Source organism: Symsagittifera roscoffensis, unplaced genomic scaffold (assembly GCF_963678635.1).
Source record: "Symsagittifera roscoffensis unplaced genomic scaffold, txSymRosc1.1 SCAFFOLD_385, whole genome shotgun sequence".
Taxonomy (NCBI): Eukaryota; Metazoa; Xenacoelomorpha; order Acoela; family Convolutidae; genus Symsagittifera; species Symsagittifera roscoffensis.
In genome coordinates this window covers 1-18,706 of record NW_026970881.1, presented here as the reverse complement: position 1 = coordinate 18,706, position 18,706 = coordinate 1, and the positions used below count along the sequence as shown (strand labels likewise).

Below are 18,706 nucleotides of genomic sequence, written 5' to 3'. Positions count from 1 at the left end.
GTTAGCATATATTGGCGCCAAAGGCGCCTTTAGAAAAATTTTAGGGTCGGTCGGCCAAAAATGGATTTCTAAAAAAGTATCAAAGGGGGACCCTTTGGGTCGGCAGGGGGTCGAATCCCTGAGGAGGGGCGTCCGCCCCAACCCCCGCCCCCCCTAAATCCGCCCCTGGTAATACGTTTTTCACCACTTTACTGAGATGCGAATTTCAACACACATAAAGTCTTTTCTACGTTTTAAACTAAAATTAGTTATGTTGGTAATAATTTTTTTCCGCCTAACTTTGATATTGTTTTTTTATGTTACTCAAAAACTGAATTTTTTTCTCCAACAATTTTGTTAAATTATCAGAAACTTTGGGGGGGGGGGGTAAAGTTGGAGGTGGACTAATCCCCCTTCCATTACCCCCCCCCCCCCTAGCGTTTGCCCATTTTACCCATTTACAACAACCCCCCCTCCCCCCCCCCCCCAACGTTCCGGTGAGGGGAGGGGGATTGGGGTGGTGTTTCAGGCTGAGGGATTTGGTTCAGGCGGGAGGATGTCTCAGGTGATCAAGTGGTGGTGGGTTCAGGGGGAGGGGGGTTGGGTTCAGGTGGGGGAGGGAGGGGAGTGGGTTCAGGTGGTGGAGGGTCGATGGGTTCATGTGGGGGGTGTTCAGGTTGGGGGTGTTCAGGGGGGTTCAGTGGGGGGGGGGGGAGTTCAATTGAGGTAGGGGTGGGTTCAAGTGGGGGGGGGGGGTTGCTCGGGTGGGGGAGGGGGTGTTCAGGTGGGGGGTTCTGGGGGGAGGCGAGCAAAGGGACAAACGTAAGGGGGATTGAAGGGGGGAGCTGGGAGCTAAACGGAATCTTTTTGCAATTTGAGTTTTGGTTTAGAAATGGATTAGGCCGTGCACTCGCTTTGCAAAGTTTCAGCATAACTCACTTGATAAATGCAGAAGTTCTAGCAAAATTTTGACGACGCGCGAAACGAAAATAAAGTGGAAAAAAATACATTCTAATGTGATTTCCTACTTATTACAATATCCATTATAATGGATTCCAAATGAATTATAATGCGTTTTGTCTTTGCGAGAAAAAAAAGATTTAAATCAATTTTTAGTCCAATTTTGTTTTGGGAATCGATTATATTTACAACGTAACATGGGAATCGATTATATTTACAACAGTTTAGACCACGAAAATCCATCATAATCGATTTGTTTTCACTTTTCTTGAATGCGGGCGGGTTCCGGCTTGCTGCGAGTTGTCGCCAGACTTTGATAAACAATAAACGCAATTATCTGTATATTGCTTACAATCATTATTTATAATATCATTTCGTTTTTAAATTTTCATGTTTTCATTTACAAAATTTCACCGTTTGCAAGATTCAAATTTATAATGAGTCCAATAGCTGATCTCCTTGTCTACATTTTGCAAAAAGAGTATGCTTCTATTGTAGCTATGAATGAGTTGCTGACTTACTCTCTCCTATATAATTTTAAAATGTTTTCTTCTTTTTCTTTTCTTTGTTCATATGTTCTAATTCTGGGAGGGTAGCAGGTAGTGCCACTGTGTCTGTGGCTTGCGCAGGTGTGTGATCATCGCCTCCCACTGTCTCTCCGCCTTCTCACTGTCCGGCTCCACCCCAAACCTCACCGCCCCTATCTCGTGACTGGACCCGAACAAGTCTCGGTTTTTGACCTGGAAATACAATTAAGTTCATTTCATTCGCAGAGCAGATTAAGTCACAGACTTATTTAGATTCACTAATTGGGGTCTAGTAACTCCATTTGGAGCCTCTAAATACTGCCAATTTGGTTCGATTCTCCTTAAAAGTTCACAAAGCTAGCAATTTTTGTATAATAATCTTCTCTTTATTGTGACTTAATTTAGCAAATAACAAATTATGGGAAGATACGTTTTCATTAAGCATATATCCTTTTCATTTTCATATTATGGGAATTATGTTTTTTGTCTTTAGAAATGGATTATAAACATTATAAACTTTGAGAGGTTATTGGTGAATTTTGCAGAGTTATCTCACTTCCTATTTAGTGCAGTTGCTACGGAATACAAGTCATAAACTTCAATTTTTCACATAAGATTTTATACATTTAAGTTTCTCTAGTTTTTCAACTTGGCAGTTTAACATACATTTTATTTAACTGTTATTTTTTTACCATCCCCATAGTAAAAAATTTCCTTTGCCCACTACCCCTTCTCCTCTAACTTGAATGAGGGGGTTTTTAATGGTTGAAGGCGTGGGGGAGTGGCGGAGGGATATGATGGGAAAAGACCTGGGACTTGCTTAAACGTGCATTTCAGGGCCTCCAATCACCTCCCCCTGTTTATAGTACCGCCACCGTGTGGGCGGGCTGTTGCGGGGTGGTGGGCGCTTTTGGGAGTGACGGGGGACGAAAATTGTGGATGTGTGTGTTTGTGGGGGGTGGGGGTGTAGATGAGGTGGTGGTGGGGGTAGGGGAGGTGGTGTTGGTAAAAGGTGGAGTGATAAATTAGTGGTGGGTTGGTAAACTTGGAGTGGGGTAGGGCGTGGGGTAGTAGGGTGGCAAACTTTTTTTGAGTTTCTTAAGAATGAACATGTTTTTTTTCGGGTTCTAAACTTGCAATTTCAAAAGTTACAAGTGTTTAACTAGCTGTTAACAGTTTTCTGCAGAAAAAAGTGGTTTTCATGGATTTTTGTTGCCTAAAGAAGTCGATTATATTTTCAAATTAATCAGTTATAATGAATTCTTAAAAATTGAAAGCAATCGATTATAATCCTTAAAAAATCCAATTTCATGGTTTTGGATGGGTCATGAAAATTGATTCAATGGGTTAAATTTTTTTGCCAATATAATCCATTACAATCGATTATATCCCATGAAACTCCAGTGCGGGTACACATATACACAAGAAAATCAATGATTTTATGTATCTTTATTCATATCTTTTTCAAGCTCAAATATCTATACATTTATATTTTTCATTAAGATAACCGCAGAAAGCAATTTACTTTTTTACATGCTTTGACTTGATTTCCGGTACTCCCCGCATCCAAGTTTATGCACCAATTTTTCCCCGAAGGTTCGGTTGGGTAATCTTTAGTTGAAAACATATCAGTCAATTTATAACATCATTGTTCGGCAAAAATTATATTGAATCCAGTACATGCCATATATGAAACTTGAACTTTATTCGAAATAGTGCGGCTAATAAAAATAAAAAAGCAATCGAAAATTTCACAAATTTACAAAGTTTAGATGGGCTCACTAGCAGTAGGGCTTAACTCAAAAACGAAACAGCAGGCAGAATCATTCCGCAAAATATCACTCGCTGAGGTTTGTTCTGATTTCAAATAGAAACAGAAACATGAATTATTTTGTTGCGTTTACAAAATGTGACGCCGCCGCCACCACCAAAAGAAATATGTTTTTATTCCCTTGCAAAAGGAAGGGAAATGCTATTGGAATAATTCGTATAACGTTTTAAGCATTGAGAATTGAAACGACTATTCTCGTTCAATGCGAATAATAACGATTCCTCTCGTAAAATACGAGCATACGAAACCTTCTTCTCGTAAAATACGAATGTACGAATAGAGAATACGAAGTTAAGAAGTAACTTCTCATTTGATACGAAAAGTGGCGTGATTTCCCCATCTGAGTATAAATAGAAGCTCAAAACTACGGGAATTCATTCCCAACAATTTTTCTTCTAACACCACTACCTCCCTCTCTAATATCCCAACAATATCTCTTCTAACACCAACACCACTCTCCTCAACCACCCCAACCAATCTCTAAAAAACATCTCTAATCTCACCGTTAAAATAGATATTGAGTCAAAAGGCAACTTGCTGTAAATTCATACTAACTTCTTTTTTTAATAAAATATTTCTCAGCGAATTTTAGATTTACTTTCTAAGATAGAAAGTAGAAAGGACCCTTTATTCCTAGCAAGCGTTTTGTCCGACGTCTATAGTTTTTGCTAAGCGTAATAAATTGGTGCGACCAGTGAGGCTCACCTTCTAAAAATTCGCAAAAATTGCTATAGTCTCAAAAAGAGATAAACAGCAAAGATTCCAATTCTCAAACTGGAGAATTGTTGAAAGTTCTCTTACAAATAAAGAGAAGTAATAAATTTCCAAATCGGAAATTTAAGTTTTATAAATAAATTTATAAATTTTTCTATCTTTCTTTTTAAAGTTTTAAACTAAATATAAAATGGCTGATACCCCAATATCCCATCCCAATTTGTCTTTAATGACATTTTCGGGAAACGATCCGAACCAAAATGCTACGGCTTTTTGGAATTCAGTTGAAAACAAAATTCTTTTCTCATTAGGTCAAAGACCTGCTGATAATGATGCACGACGCAGCTATGATAGCAGACAACGATCCCTATTCGGATCATTGTTAACTGATACATCTCTTGAATGGTTCAATGATAATGTAACCAATGCTACCACATGGGCACAACTCAAAGATCTGTTCCTGAACAGATTCACTGACGGACGAGATCAATTCAAACATAGAATTGATGCTGAAAATGCAGCTCGCCAAGATGGCGAATTAATAAAGAATTACTTCCACAGAATTAAATCTTCTTTAGATAGAGGATGGCCCGAAAGTATTGATGTAACAGTTCATGTTGATGAAGCTGCTCAAAATGCTGAGAAAACTATACAAACCAGACAAAGAAGTCAAAAGTATATCGATTTCTCAATTAAGGGACTAAGACCTCTAGCCCTTAAACAAAAAGCTCATGAATACATGAAGGAGCATCCAAATGCCAATTGGGATCAATTCACAAATCATGTAATCACTATGGATCTAACATTCATTGTTGCTACTGATCCTGCTAATAAGTCAACAACGGATAAAATGACTTCATTAGAAACTCAAATTAAAGAACTAACTAAATTGATCAAGAATCAAGAAGTTAGTGCAATCAATGACCAGACTTCATTTCAACGACGTCACCCTGACATCAAGGGAAGACCTAATAGTACACGATTTTGCGAATATTGCAGAACGAATGGACATTCTATATCTAGATGTTCAAAAAAGCAAGTTCAGGACAAAGTAAATAAGTTGAGGAAAGAGCTCACAACAAAAAATGAACGAAGAGTTTCATTTGAAACTGATTATAAACGAAATCGAAGACCAAATAACTTCCCTAACCAGAGTAACCCTAACCCAAGCAACCGGTTTTGGGATAACCAAAACAGATCTACTAACAATTCAAATCCTAGCCAAAATAACTATGGCATTCGCCATAATTATAACTATAACGGAAACAATTTCCAAAAGGCTAATGCACAACCGTCTTTCAATAACAAAAGACCCCAAACCTATGATGATAGGTATCCCAGAGAAAACAAATTCAGAGAAAATGAACAAGTTGCTAAACAGTTCTACGACCAAGAAAATAGGCAATTCAATAGTAACCCTAGAGGTCGACCATACAACACTGGAAGCTATAATAGCAATAACAGTCGAGACTCAACGCGATCTCAATCACCAAATTTTAGATCGCATCAAATACAGTCTGAAACTACCCACTGGGTTGAGGAAGAAGTCAATTACTGTGATGCTATCACTGATTTCTTTCCTTTAAACTATTAAAGTCTCCGAAACCAAGCGATGATAGTAATCCTAAATCAAGGATATATCTTAGCTTATATCATTTTGCCACCGGAGACAAAAATAATAATAGTGGACTTGAAATTGAATTCATGATTGATCCAGGATCAACTTGTAGTATCATAAACTACCCAACTTATCAAGAATTGGAAAAATTAGGTCAAAAAATGACAATTTACCGATCCAAAATTAAAGCAAAGACTTATAATGGATCTGATATACGTATGTTTGGCCATACATCTATTCAATCTTGTTTCGACACTGATGGAAAATATCCATCTAACCACAAAGTGTGGATAACTGAAGAAAAGACTGCTAATCTGTTAGGAGTAGACTTTTGTCATCTCTTCTTAAAAGCTCTCTACTTTGATATCCCCGCAGTTGAGCTCAAATCAAAAGAAGGTGTAATAGCCTACGGGTTGATGAACAACGATAAAGAATATCCTAACGTTTCAAAAACTGTCTCAATTAACTTGAAAGAACCCTTGTTCATTCCAGCACGCTCTACATACTTATACAAACACTTGGCTGAACCAAATTCATACTTCGAAAAAGGGACTACATTCCTGCCTCATAAAAATACAACTAAAACCGAATTGGTTTTCATTAATACAGTTTGTACTCAAATTGAGCAAAGCCTACCTATCCTAATTGAGAATCAGAAAGATCATCCTGTCACACTAAACAAGTGTGTACTAGGCTATGCAGTAACTGATATTCAGGGATACGAGGATAAAATATTTGCTATCCACGATTGTGATGAGTTCACAACGAGAATTTTAAACGAAAGTTTGGAATTCGATAGCTGTTTTATGCTGAACACTGTTGTCAATAAAACACAGGAAAGCAATACTCAATTATCCGGCCCCTGTCTACAATATGTAGACTTCAAAAAAAGGTCCATATTCGAATCGAATATGCCCATTGCCCATACAATCTCTGCAGATAGAGCAATGAAAAAAGGATTTGCTGAATCTATTAGCAAAAGGTATCCTGAGCTACGACACTTTTGTAACTCAATACATGCCAACATTAACGATATTCTCATCTTCATTGATCCAAAATCTGGACAAATCATATATAATCTAATTACCAAACAGAGGTACTTTCAGAAACCCACTTAGGACGCTATATTCAATACCTTGTCCGAAATGAAAGATCATGCTATAGCAAATAACATTCGATCTATCGCAATGCCCAAAATTGCTTGTGGCTTAGATAAAATGAATTGGGAAGAAGTTTCCAAAATCATTGTCGATGTATTCCAACATTCTGGAATTACTATATTTGTCTATGTTTCAGGACAAGAAATCAAGGACATGCCTGCCCTTGAAGTGTTTGATACAGAGAATGTATCAGAAATATTTGAACAAATTGGTTCAGATATAGTCAAAGTATGCAAAAATGAAAACGAAATAGCAACCGACTTTTCTAATGATGCAAAGAACCTTTGCAGGCCTCCCTTAAAAGAACAATTTAAAAAGTACCGAAACAAAGAACATAATGATCGGCTAATTGCCTTTCTAGTCAACGAAAAGTTTACCCAAAACCCCTCAATTGATAAGGACAATAGTAGTACTTTGGAAAAAATCGAAACTACTATTAAATTTTTATCTGACTTCGATTTCACACAAAGTGATATATCGAATGATGAATTTGCAGATCTAATTCAAATGCTGATAGAGGATCAAGATGTTTATTCTCATCACAAATATGATATTGGAAAAACAAAACATAAATTCCATATACCACTCAAAAAGGACGCAACGTTCAAAAAACAACGACCGAGTAAAATCCCAGTCCATCTAAGAGATAAATTGGACAAGTTAATGGATGAATTAATCCAAGCAGGCATAGTCAGAGAACTAAATGAAAAAGATGATATGAACTCATGGTTCGTAAATCCAGTCATCATTCTTCCAAAAAAAGACTACGTTAAGTTGGTCTTGGATGCTAGGTATCTAAACTCAATCACAGATACTAGCAATTGTAGTTGGCCATTAGAACCACTACAAGTTCTCATGACCCGAATAAACGGATCATACTTCACAAGTAGTGATCTCTCTTGCGCCTACCATCAAGTACCTCTAACAGATGAGGCACAGAAATTAACAAGCTTCATTGTAGGAGGTAGACAATATACCTACCAAGTTGGTTTCTATGGCTTGAAACCACTTCCAAATTTCTTCAGTAAACTAATGAGATATGCCTTCGGACCCCTCATTAAAGAAAAAAAAGCAATTACTTACATAGACGACACTCTGTTACAGAGTCTAAGTAAAAATGAAATGTTTGATACAATTCGAGAATATCATTCTCTTTTACGGAAGGCCAACTTAAAAGCTGCCCCTGACAAAACCTTTTTCTTCCTAATAAAAGTTAAATTTCTAGGCCACGTTGTCTCTAAAGATGGTCTTTCCCCAATCGCTTCACGAATTGATGACATAAAAAAAATGAAATCCCCTGAATCAAAAACAGAAGTACTAGGAGTTTTAGGTGTCATGGGATTCTACAGCACATACATAATTTTTATGTGGACGCAAAATGTCTATATGAACTGGCAAACAGTATTGATAAGTTTCAATGGCTACCATGCCATGAAGAAGTTTTTCAAAAACTGAAAGACAAATTCTGTCATGATATTTCAAATGCCATACCTAATGTAAACTACCCATTCCACATTCACGCCGACTCCTCAAATGTAGGAACCGGAGGTATACTCATCCAAGACTTCCCTGAAGGGAAAAGAATTGTTTCTGCCAATTCCAGAGTCTTTGATAAAGCTGAGCAGAAAATGTCTACTCAACATCGTGAATTATGTGGAATAATATCTGCTTTGCAAACCTATGAATTCTACATTATAGGTTCACCCTTTCCTCTATACCTATATTGCGACCACAGACCTATTCTCTTCTTATGGTCCAGAAAAGGACAACTTTCTCATAGATTTTTCAAATATCAAGTCGTATTGACAAAATTCAACAATTTGAAAATAATCTATACCCCAGGTTCAAACCTAGCCTTTCCTGACTTATTGAGCCGAAATGTACCCATCGCTGATATCAAAAGATATCAACTAGAACACAAAACCATTCCAAATGATATAAAGTTCATCCTAGACAATGGAGAACAAATATGTTATTCAGTACTCCACAAAGATGATAACATATTTCAAAACGATTGCTATCCAGTCATTGCTCAAGTGCAAGGTGGAAAAAAGAAGTTAATCAACATAAGTGACAGAGGAGACTTCAGCATTGAAGATGCTCCAGAATATTTTGAAGAATCGTGTAGTGCGATTCAGAATATAATAGATTTCTTCCGATTTGGCAAACAAATTAACCAAATCAAACGACTATCTATACCAGATATAAACAAGGAAAACATTTATGAAGAAATTCCAGATGAAGTATCTGCACTTGATGATCCTTTGGAAAATTCAGAATGGCTTGACTTATATGAAGGCAATGTTGAGAACAACCTTCTCAACGACCTGGTTAAAGCAAAAAATGATTTTGCAACCAAAACAAGATCTTTGAGGTTAATTGAATCCCTAAGTCTCCAATCTGAAGAGAATAAATCAGATTCACTTGAACTGATAGCAAAAATGACCGACTTTGCTAAAGAAGCAAATTTAGACGTTGAAGCAATTATGCAAGAGCAGTGTAACGATACTGTAATCATAGATATCAAAAATTGCATAAAGCAAAACGAAAAGCCAGAAAGAAACAAAAAAAATCCTTATCGTTAAGAAAAAGGATTAAAAGCCTATATCAGGCAGTTTGAATTATTATTCATTGAAGACCAACATGATCTTCTATGTATTAATGAATACAATGATGACTATACTAAGAGTCCAAAAATTTGCTTACCCATCTCCCTAGTGCTAAACTGCTTTGAGTTAGCTCATAAGCATCTTCTTAGCGGTCATCACGGCGAAACAAAAACTTTGGAAATAATCAAAAGATATTTCTATTGGCCCGGACTCTATAAATGGGTCAACATGCTTCTTCATGATTGCCTAGAATGTCAGAAAAATAAACCTAAACGAAAAGACCTGAATGAAGCTCCATTACAACAATGGGGACAATTAGAAACAATCCCAATGAAAACGATCCACATTGATCATAAAGGTCCACTTAGACCATCAAGTCACGACAAAAACTTTTGCTTAGTTGTGATAGATGCCTTCTTTAGATATCTTCAAGTATATCCATGCACCCATGCAGACTCTAAGGAAACTATTAAGCTCTTAGAGAAATACATCACAACATTTGGTATTCCACAACAAATTATTCATGATAATGGAAGTGCATTCATGAGTAATGACTTTGCTCATTGGTCCTCTGAATTGGGAATAACCCTGAGGCCAAGAACTACTTACTCGCCTTGGACTAACGGAAAAGTTGAAGTCCAGAATAAACATTTAACCCAGTACTTTTGACATTTCTTGAGTACCTCAGGCTCAAACTGGTCTGAATTAACAAATAAATTTGCTTTTGCACATAACACCGCCATTAATTCAAGTACAGGTTACACTCCATATGAGATTGTCTTTGGCATAAAACCTCAGGTTCCCCTTAGCCTTAAATTAGGCCTCTACCGCAACCAAAACAAAAGATGTACCTCTGAATTTTGCGCTGGTCTCGAAAATCATGCTCATACCGAGCATAAGTCAAACAATGAGACCATAGATAGATTTCTAAAAAATCAAATTTCCGCCGAAATACTAAAAAAGGAAAATGATTTTAAGTTGATTTATAGTAACACCTATACCCATTGCCGCCGCATCACTAATAAGGCCCACATGTTCCGAAATCAATTTAAATTAGGACGGCCTATAAAAGAAGGCACTAAGGTATTACTAGAAAATAGATCCAAACCACTATTGAAAAGTCAAAAACTTTTGAATTTGAGATCTGGACCTTACACCGTAATTGAAAAAATCACGGAAGTAACATACGGAATTCAAAATGATTTCACTAACGAAAAAAAGATTGTCCACCGCAATCATATTATTGAATACTTTCCTAAAGAACAACAAATGCCCAAGCTACTACAGGAGTACTCTAGTGATTTATTTTCAAGTGATTTTTATGATCATATAACAAATCATCAAATCGACTCTTTCAATAAACCTAAACAGGTTGAAAATCTACAATACCAGTTTTGGCCAGTAGTCAACAATGGTTATCAGCAAATGACTGATCATACCCCTACAAATGAGGATCAAAATAAAACCATTGTTCATGAACACTCATTAGATTCAGGCAGAGAAACCATGCATCTAAGAACTTTGTTCGATGCGACTGCGATTGACCAGAATCTTAGACCTATTCGAAGTTCAACCCCCTATCCTGTTGATAAAACCCCTAATCCTTCAACTAGTCAATCTAGTAAATATGGCCACCGCCGCCTACCTAGCCGCAGTATAAGTCCTAATACTAGTCTCGCAAATGACTTTGGCCGCCGCCACCAAAATATAACAACACAATATAATACTCCCCGTCCTCCTGATATCCCTCGTTCATCTGAATCATCAGAAAGCTTTACTGATGGAAAAAATATCCCTCATTGCTCTCAGGAAAGCTTCTATGAGAACACTCGATCCGCACCTGGATCACTTTCTGAATCCAAAAAACCTAAGCGGACAAATCGTCCTACAAACTTTTATGGAACTACAATTCCATCTAGTTTAATTGGCAAATTTAAAAAGAAATAAAAACACTAAACCATTTATTTGGCCAAACTAAATATTTTTTTAATTCTTTTTATTGGCCTTTTCTTTCTTTTTTTTCTTTTTCTACTTTATAATTATTTCGTTTGTAATAAAAACACAAAACACCAAAAATAACATGTTAATAAATAAATTTAAAAATAACTTTTATAAATATAAGATTTAATATCTGTGTACGATTTCACTAGTTTGACTGCCGCCATCTTTTCCAAAGAGTTTTCCGCGGCCCTACTCAGGCTCCTCACTGCAAACTGCAGCGCTGAGTAAGGCCGCCACCAAGCTTGATATATCTCCTCCAACATAATATCCAGCTCTATTTTCCTTTCAAACTCTTCCTCTACCACTGGCTTTTTGAAGAATTCTTCTTGAAACTAAAACAGATTTATATAGTATTTCTATGTTGCCATGCCACTTGAATAAAAAAAAATTTTTTTTATTACTTTTAAAATTGGGTGTATTGTAAAACAAACTTACATCCTCCCCAAAGAATAAGGACAAAAAGTCCATTGTTTCTTGCGAAACCACATGGTTTCCACTCCATGGGCTCCGAAGTTTCTTCGCGAAGCACCTACTTTGTATTGAGCCAAGCTCAAATAGTTCATCGGTATTCAGGACCGGATACTGGAAGATGTAACTCCGGTCCATAAATATCATGAATTCCATGGGCGTTAGATTTGCACCCTTCTCGACTAAACCGTCGTAGATTTCCACCCTTCTCTCAACTTCCTTGTCCTCCAGGAAGGCTTCGTGTTTGAAATCTAACTCATCCCGCAAGTTCAAAAACTTCTCGGGGAAGTCCACCAGATTGTCTTCAGGCTCGATATAACTCATTTGTTTAAGAAAGCAAAAATTTTTTAAAAAATACTGTGGTAACAGATGAAGTTCAAACGGAAAGCAAACAAATGATGTTGCTTTTAGTCCTCTTTTATGAAGAGATGTTTCTTTTCATTTTCCTCCTCCAATAAGGAAGGGGAATGCAGTTGCTAAAATTAACATCAGCATAAACGAATGATTATCATTCCACTGCTAGATCTCAACAAATCAAAACTAAGTGGAAAAACCACGACATTAAGCCAGAGTGAAAAAAAACCACAAAACGAATGGCGAATGAATTACGACTTAAAAAGAGTCACTTCCGAAAGACGCCGAATAACAACGGCCAATCAGAGCTTAGATTTGCAAAAAAGCAAAAACAGCCTTTAAAAACTAACTGATATACAGTTGTTTTCATTCTTGCTCAATTCCACATCTTTCATTCAAAACCTCCTCTCTCTCTCTCTTCAAAAAAAAATAAAATCGCTAAATTCCTCAACAAAATTGAAATCTAACTCAGATTTCCCATCACAAAAAATCCACCAAATGACAAATCCATATAGTGAAATAGAGGAAGGTGAACTAATGGACCAAGATCCTGTTCTAACCACTCTCGAGGAAATGCTTAAAGTGAGTACTTTTAAAAATTCTTTTGCTATCATTCACCACCAAGAAATAAATTTGCAAAAAATTTATTTGGTTGGTCTTTTAACTCTAATAATACTTTCGAATCAAACCTCAGCATTTGATCCGAATGAACAATTATATGCAAATACTGCAAATAGTCTTCGGGTTGCTCATTATGATTGTCAACTAATGACTTCTAACAAAATGTTCTCTCTAAATAAAGTAGCACCTTGCAAAGTCCAACCAGAAAATATTAAAGTAGCTCATACTTATATTACTCTATATCAGAGACATTATCGCACAAAAGTAAATGCGACAATGGGTCGAATCAAACACCAATCAATGCGTTGGTTCTGCGATTCTTTTGATTCGGGTGGTATCGACGCTCGACAAAATATGATCACTACTGATCTTCATTTATCTGCCGATCAATGTAAATTGACCGCCGACAGAGGCTATCTTAACCTAGGCTATGCTAGTATTGGAAATATTCCTTTCAAATTTAATGTTAAAACAGTAACTAATGCCCATGCTGGCAAAGTTGACGGCAAACATCATAACGAATGTGATGGCCGTTCTTGGATTAAATTGGACACTTTTGAAACTTACATGCAAAATGTAACTCTGACTGTTAACCTCAAAGATGGAACAGTCAATAATTGGCAAAACATTCCTTTGCCCTGCCAGTGTCTACAAATGGATGTGAAACAACATCCTTAGACGCTTTTGCTTATACTTGGGAAGAACCCAACAATTGCATTTTCACTGTTTTAAACAGATTTCCGGCTAAAATGATTCAAAACGAAGAATCATACTATATAATTAAAGGCGATTCTAGCCCGTCTATTCATTCTACCCAAACAAAGGATTCTCAAAAATTTATGCTACAGGTGATGAATAAACCGCAATCTCTTTGTGGTCATCCCAGAATAGTGTATCCAACTTCATATGATTCACTTTTTATTGCATACACTGACGGTTTCAATATGGATACTGGAATCCAAGTTAAACCAACCCCAGAAACGGGAACTATTCATAATGCCGGCCAACCAAATTCTACTTTTCTCACATTAAGTGATGATTCGCCGCCACTCCAATTTTCAAGTCATCAAATTGACTACGAAGCTCATATAGGTACCAAATTGGACTATATTCTTTTTTATAGCTTCTACATGCTCAGAACGGCCGAGTTAGCCCTTCTGCAAAATCAATGTGAGCTAGAACGCTCCTCAATATTAAATACTTGAATGCTTTCACTTGAAAGCCCCCGTTTGGCTGGCTATATTCTAACCAAAAACCTCTCTATGTTCTTAGAGACCAATGGCAATGTTGCCTGGCTCTACCATTGTCCGAAATTTTATTCACCTTTGCAATTAATGGATGAATGCTATAATCGCATTCCCATTATGTATAAGGAAAACATTCGATTTGTCGATCCAATTACGCGACAAACTTTTCAGTCGGCAGATCTACAAGACTGCTCCGACAAACATTCGAATCTCTTTCAACTAGATGTTGATGATGATAAGTCCTGGATTGAATTAACCCCTCAAATTACAAGGGTTACAGGACCATATCTCTTTGAACCAAAAGAGATAATTCAAAAGATTAAGCATTCTTTAGCCTCTAGCCAAGGCGCTTCAATCTACACTTATGCTCAAATGCAAAAATTCTGGAATATGATTTCCGATAATTCAGAGATGAAAGGAATACTGCAAAAAGTATCCAGGTCCTTTCTAAATGCTAAAAAAATTCTTTTCAAGGACTCATATAGCCCACTAGGCTCTTCCCAAACAATATATTTGGACTATCTCATCTCTCCAAACTTTTGGAAAAACGAATACACCCGTATATTCGGGAAAGTACAATACTATTTAGAAAAATGCGGAATAGTCTTCGCCTCTTTTCTATTTGTGAAATTCATACTAGATTGCCTAGTATTCATAATAAAGGCTATGCATATTCACAAAATCACCGGCCGCTCACTACACTTTGGCAAAGTATTGCTTGCCGCTTCATATAATATACTGTTCACTTCCATAGTGACCTCAATTTTCACTCAAGATGAGCAAACTGAAAAATGTGATCAGAAAATCCAAGCCCCTCTTTTAGAGGAAATTGATAAAATAAACCAGGATCGCATGTATCCTCACATCCAATTAACAAGTTTTGAAAGAAGAACTCAAAACTTGGATTACCCAACAAACCCAGTCTAATAAAAAAATTCTACTGTTCTAGGATATACCAACTGATTCAACTATGGACGCAACACTTGATGACGACTTGAGAGATTTTGAGGATCTTCTCTCACTCCTGCCACCAACCGATCCACTGGACTCGCAGATTTCAGCACTCACTCAACAACCAACTGTTTCTACTACTACAACACCAACTGCAAAGCCGACCTCAACACGATCCTTCGTTGAGCCACTACTTCAAACCAATTCAGCTGTCCCACTACAGCATCACAGCCACCACCCCTAAAAACTGCACCCCCTGATTTCAAAATACCCCTGGTTCCCTCGAATTCCAAAATTAAAAAGCGAACCCAGATTGTAAAACCATATAAGATACTAACGGCAAATACGCCGGTATCAACTTCTCAATATCCAATGACCATTAGGCGAAAGCCCTTGCACCCCACTGAATTAAAAACTAAATTACATATTCAGATAGAAAGGGAACGATACATTAATTCTATCAGTAATCCCGGCTTCGATATGGATCTCAATTATGCTTTGAATCCATTAATCAATCGTTTTAAATTAGAAGCCTATCACCCTATAAAAAAAATGTATTCCATAACTAATTCCCTTCTTGAATATCAAAAAATCTATGTCCCAGCAAAATATCTGACAGCAAAATTACAAACCCCCCAGTTAGATGACTATACTGAGCAAATTCAGCGCAGTCATATCCATGAAACGCACCAACTCCGGGAGCTGAAAAAGCAAATCCACAATTTGAAAACAAAAAATCACCAACTTATAGCCCGGTTGGAAGGAAAATTGTAAAAAATTTATCCTTTAAACATTTATTCTTTATATAGCTATGTAGTATAGCTATTAATTTCCTTTCAACAATTTTGACTTTTATAAAAAACAAAAAACACAAAAAATACCCCCTTTGTATGAACCAGCCCTCCCCTTATTACGCGTTCGGACAGACTTCACATACTTCAGAAGAAAAGGAGACTTCGGAAAAAAAATGTTTAAGGAATAAAACTAACCTTCAAACTTTTGAGAAACAAATAATTTTGATGTATTTAATTTTATAGTTAAATCCCTTGGTTGTGTAAACTCTATTTTCATTTATAAATGTACCTGATGTGTTTATATTCATTCAAGCCTGACTCAAAGTATCAGTTGTTCAAAAACATCTGCTACCTGTAATACCAACAAACTATTGAACCAACTTTATGAGATTGAAAGAAAAAGCTTCGATCGATCAACAATTACCCCACTATTCAAGTGAAAGTAATAAAAATGAAAGTTTAAGTTTTTTCCTCTCCAAATAGGAGGATGGATATGTTCTGATTTCAAATAGAAACAGAAACATGAATTATTTTATTGCGTTCACAAAATGTGACGCCGCCGCCACCACCAAAAGAAATATGTTTTTATTCCCTTGCAAAAGGAAGGGAATCGCTATTGGAATAATTCGTATAACGTTTTAAGCATTGAGAATTGAAACGACTATTCTCGTTCAATGCGAATAATAACGATTCCTATCGTAAAATACGAGCATACGAAACCTTCTTCTCGTAAAATACGAATGTACGAATAGAGAATACGAAGTTAAGAAGTAACTTCTCATTTGATACGAAAAGTGGCGTGATTTCCCCATCTGAGTATAAATAGAAGCTCAAAACTACGGGAATTCATTCCCAACAATTTTTCTTCTAACACCACTACCTCCCTCTCTAATATCCCAACAATATCTCTTCTAACACCAACACCACTCTCCTCAACCACCCCAACCAATCTCTAAAAAATATCTCTAATCTCACCGTTAAAATAGATATTGAGTCAAAAGGCAACTTGCTGTAAATTCATACTAACTTCTTTTTTTAATAAAATGTTTCTCAGCGAATTTTAGATTTACTTTCTAAGATAGAAAGTAGAAAGGACCCTTTATTCCTAGCAAGCGTTTTGTCCGACGTCTATAGTTTTGCTAGCGTAATAGGTTGCGTATGAAAAAAAAACTACAAAATAATGGAAATAAATTTTCGATGAGAAAGAGAAAGAGTAATTGGCATGGAATAATTGTACTAATATTTGCTTTGGAAAGAAAGGAAGAGATGTTCGGTTTACCTGAATGAGAAGATCGACCAGCCCCATTTTGTTCGGGGGGATCTTATAAGAGAAGACCTCGTTGAAGTAGGGACTCCTCGTCTTCTTCAGTTCGTCTGACTTGTCTTTCCTCACAATCTTGTTGCCCATCTTCATCGTCAACTTCACATAGGGATCTGTTGATCCCCCGAAGCTGGGCTTCAAGTCCTTGCACTCGATTATGGTCACGCCCAGTTTCTGAGTGTTGGCATTGTACCGTAGAGTGACGCTTATCTCACCCAACGGGTCGTCTAGCGAGGGGTTGTGGGCTATAATAGAAAAATTTGTAGTCTACAGGCAATAAAAGGCTTTTGCATTTAGACCACAAGACAAATTCAATAAAAATGTTCATCTTCCAAAATAAAATATAAAACTACTGGAGAACTTCCTGTGAAAAGCAATAACCATAGCTAGATTTTAGACTCAACGGTCAGTTCGAATTCCGAAAAATTGTTCCCAAACGGCACACCAACCCGGAGTCTGCAAAATGGCTGACAAAAGTTGTCGCAAATAAAGCTCGAAGGAGATTTGTTTTGAAGAATTCGCGGGGTTGAGTCTTTTCTGTTATACGGCCTAAAACTATCAATATGCTTTTATTTTGGTTGAGAATCTAGATAATCTTTAGCTGGAAATAATTTCAACCAATCAGATTTGAGCATTATGTTCCAGTTTTCGAATTATGAAAAATATCATTTTTGGGCCGTATTACAGGGTGGGTATTCACAAGTACCAAAATGATAAATCAGTCCCATTTGTACCAAAATAAAAAATCAATCGCGTTAGTACCAAAAATATTCAATTGGTCAATGACTACTAAGCCGACTATTTTAAGCTCTTGGTTTAAGGTCGCCGGTGGGAGCGCTACGCGCGAGTCGCCGCGATAACTGGCTCTAATTTTCGTATAGAGTCCTACCCTCTGTTGGCAAGCTCGCGACACGTTGACGCGTCTGCGGCGATCACTATTCTGCTTTTTAGTTTTCTTCTGTTTGAACAGTAGAAAATTAATATAATATTTCGTTGGCTCAGAATTCGACCAATCAGAAATCGAGTTGAATAATTTTGGTACAAATGGGACCGATTTTTCATTTTGGTACAAATGGGACGTCACCGTATTACAGAAGACCACAGTTCACAAGAAAGATAAGATTCAATAATAGAACACTCAGGTATCTTAAATGACTTCTAAGCTTACCTAGAATGGGTATGGATGAGAATCCTAACTGAAGGTCTGTTTTGGAGAGGGAGAGGACGGCGTCTCCGATGGGGGCATCCCGCACGAACTTGAAGTGACGGTACACTCTCACCAACACCTTCCTGCAATCACAGCAAACTTCAAGCTTCAACCCAAGTCACATTCATCTTGAAATCTAGCTGGACTAACTTTTCGTGAACTATGCTTGAAATTAATCAAATTTAAGCCCCGAGTTTAAATAATTTTGCTGGTCTTTGAAAAATTTGAAGGTGGATTTGCTTTTGTAATTGAAAACAATGGTTTCTCTAAAAAGCATACGAAAAAAAACAAGCCCATGATTTTGAATCAAATGAATCAAACGAACTTAAATGTGTCAAGTAAGC

The 18,706-nt window shown here is 36.9% G+C and overlaps 1 protein-coding gene across 1 annotated transcript; it reads right to left on the bottom strand.

Annotated features, from left to right (window-relative positions):
• Positions 1–1,318: 1,318 nt before the first annotated feature.
• Positions 1,319–18,468, bottom strand: LOC134856020 (synaptotagmin-5-like; the record flags this gene model as incomplete). Its single annotated transcript, XM_063872393.1, has 3 exons — positions 1,319–1,679; positions 17,114–17,400; positions 18,324–18,468. Coding segments are annotated over 3 exons (594 nt in total), but the record flags the coding sequence as incomplete, so codon positions are not given.
• Between the last annotated feature and the right edge of the window lie 238 nt (positions 18,469–18,706).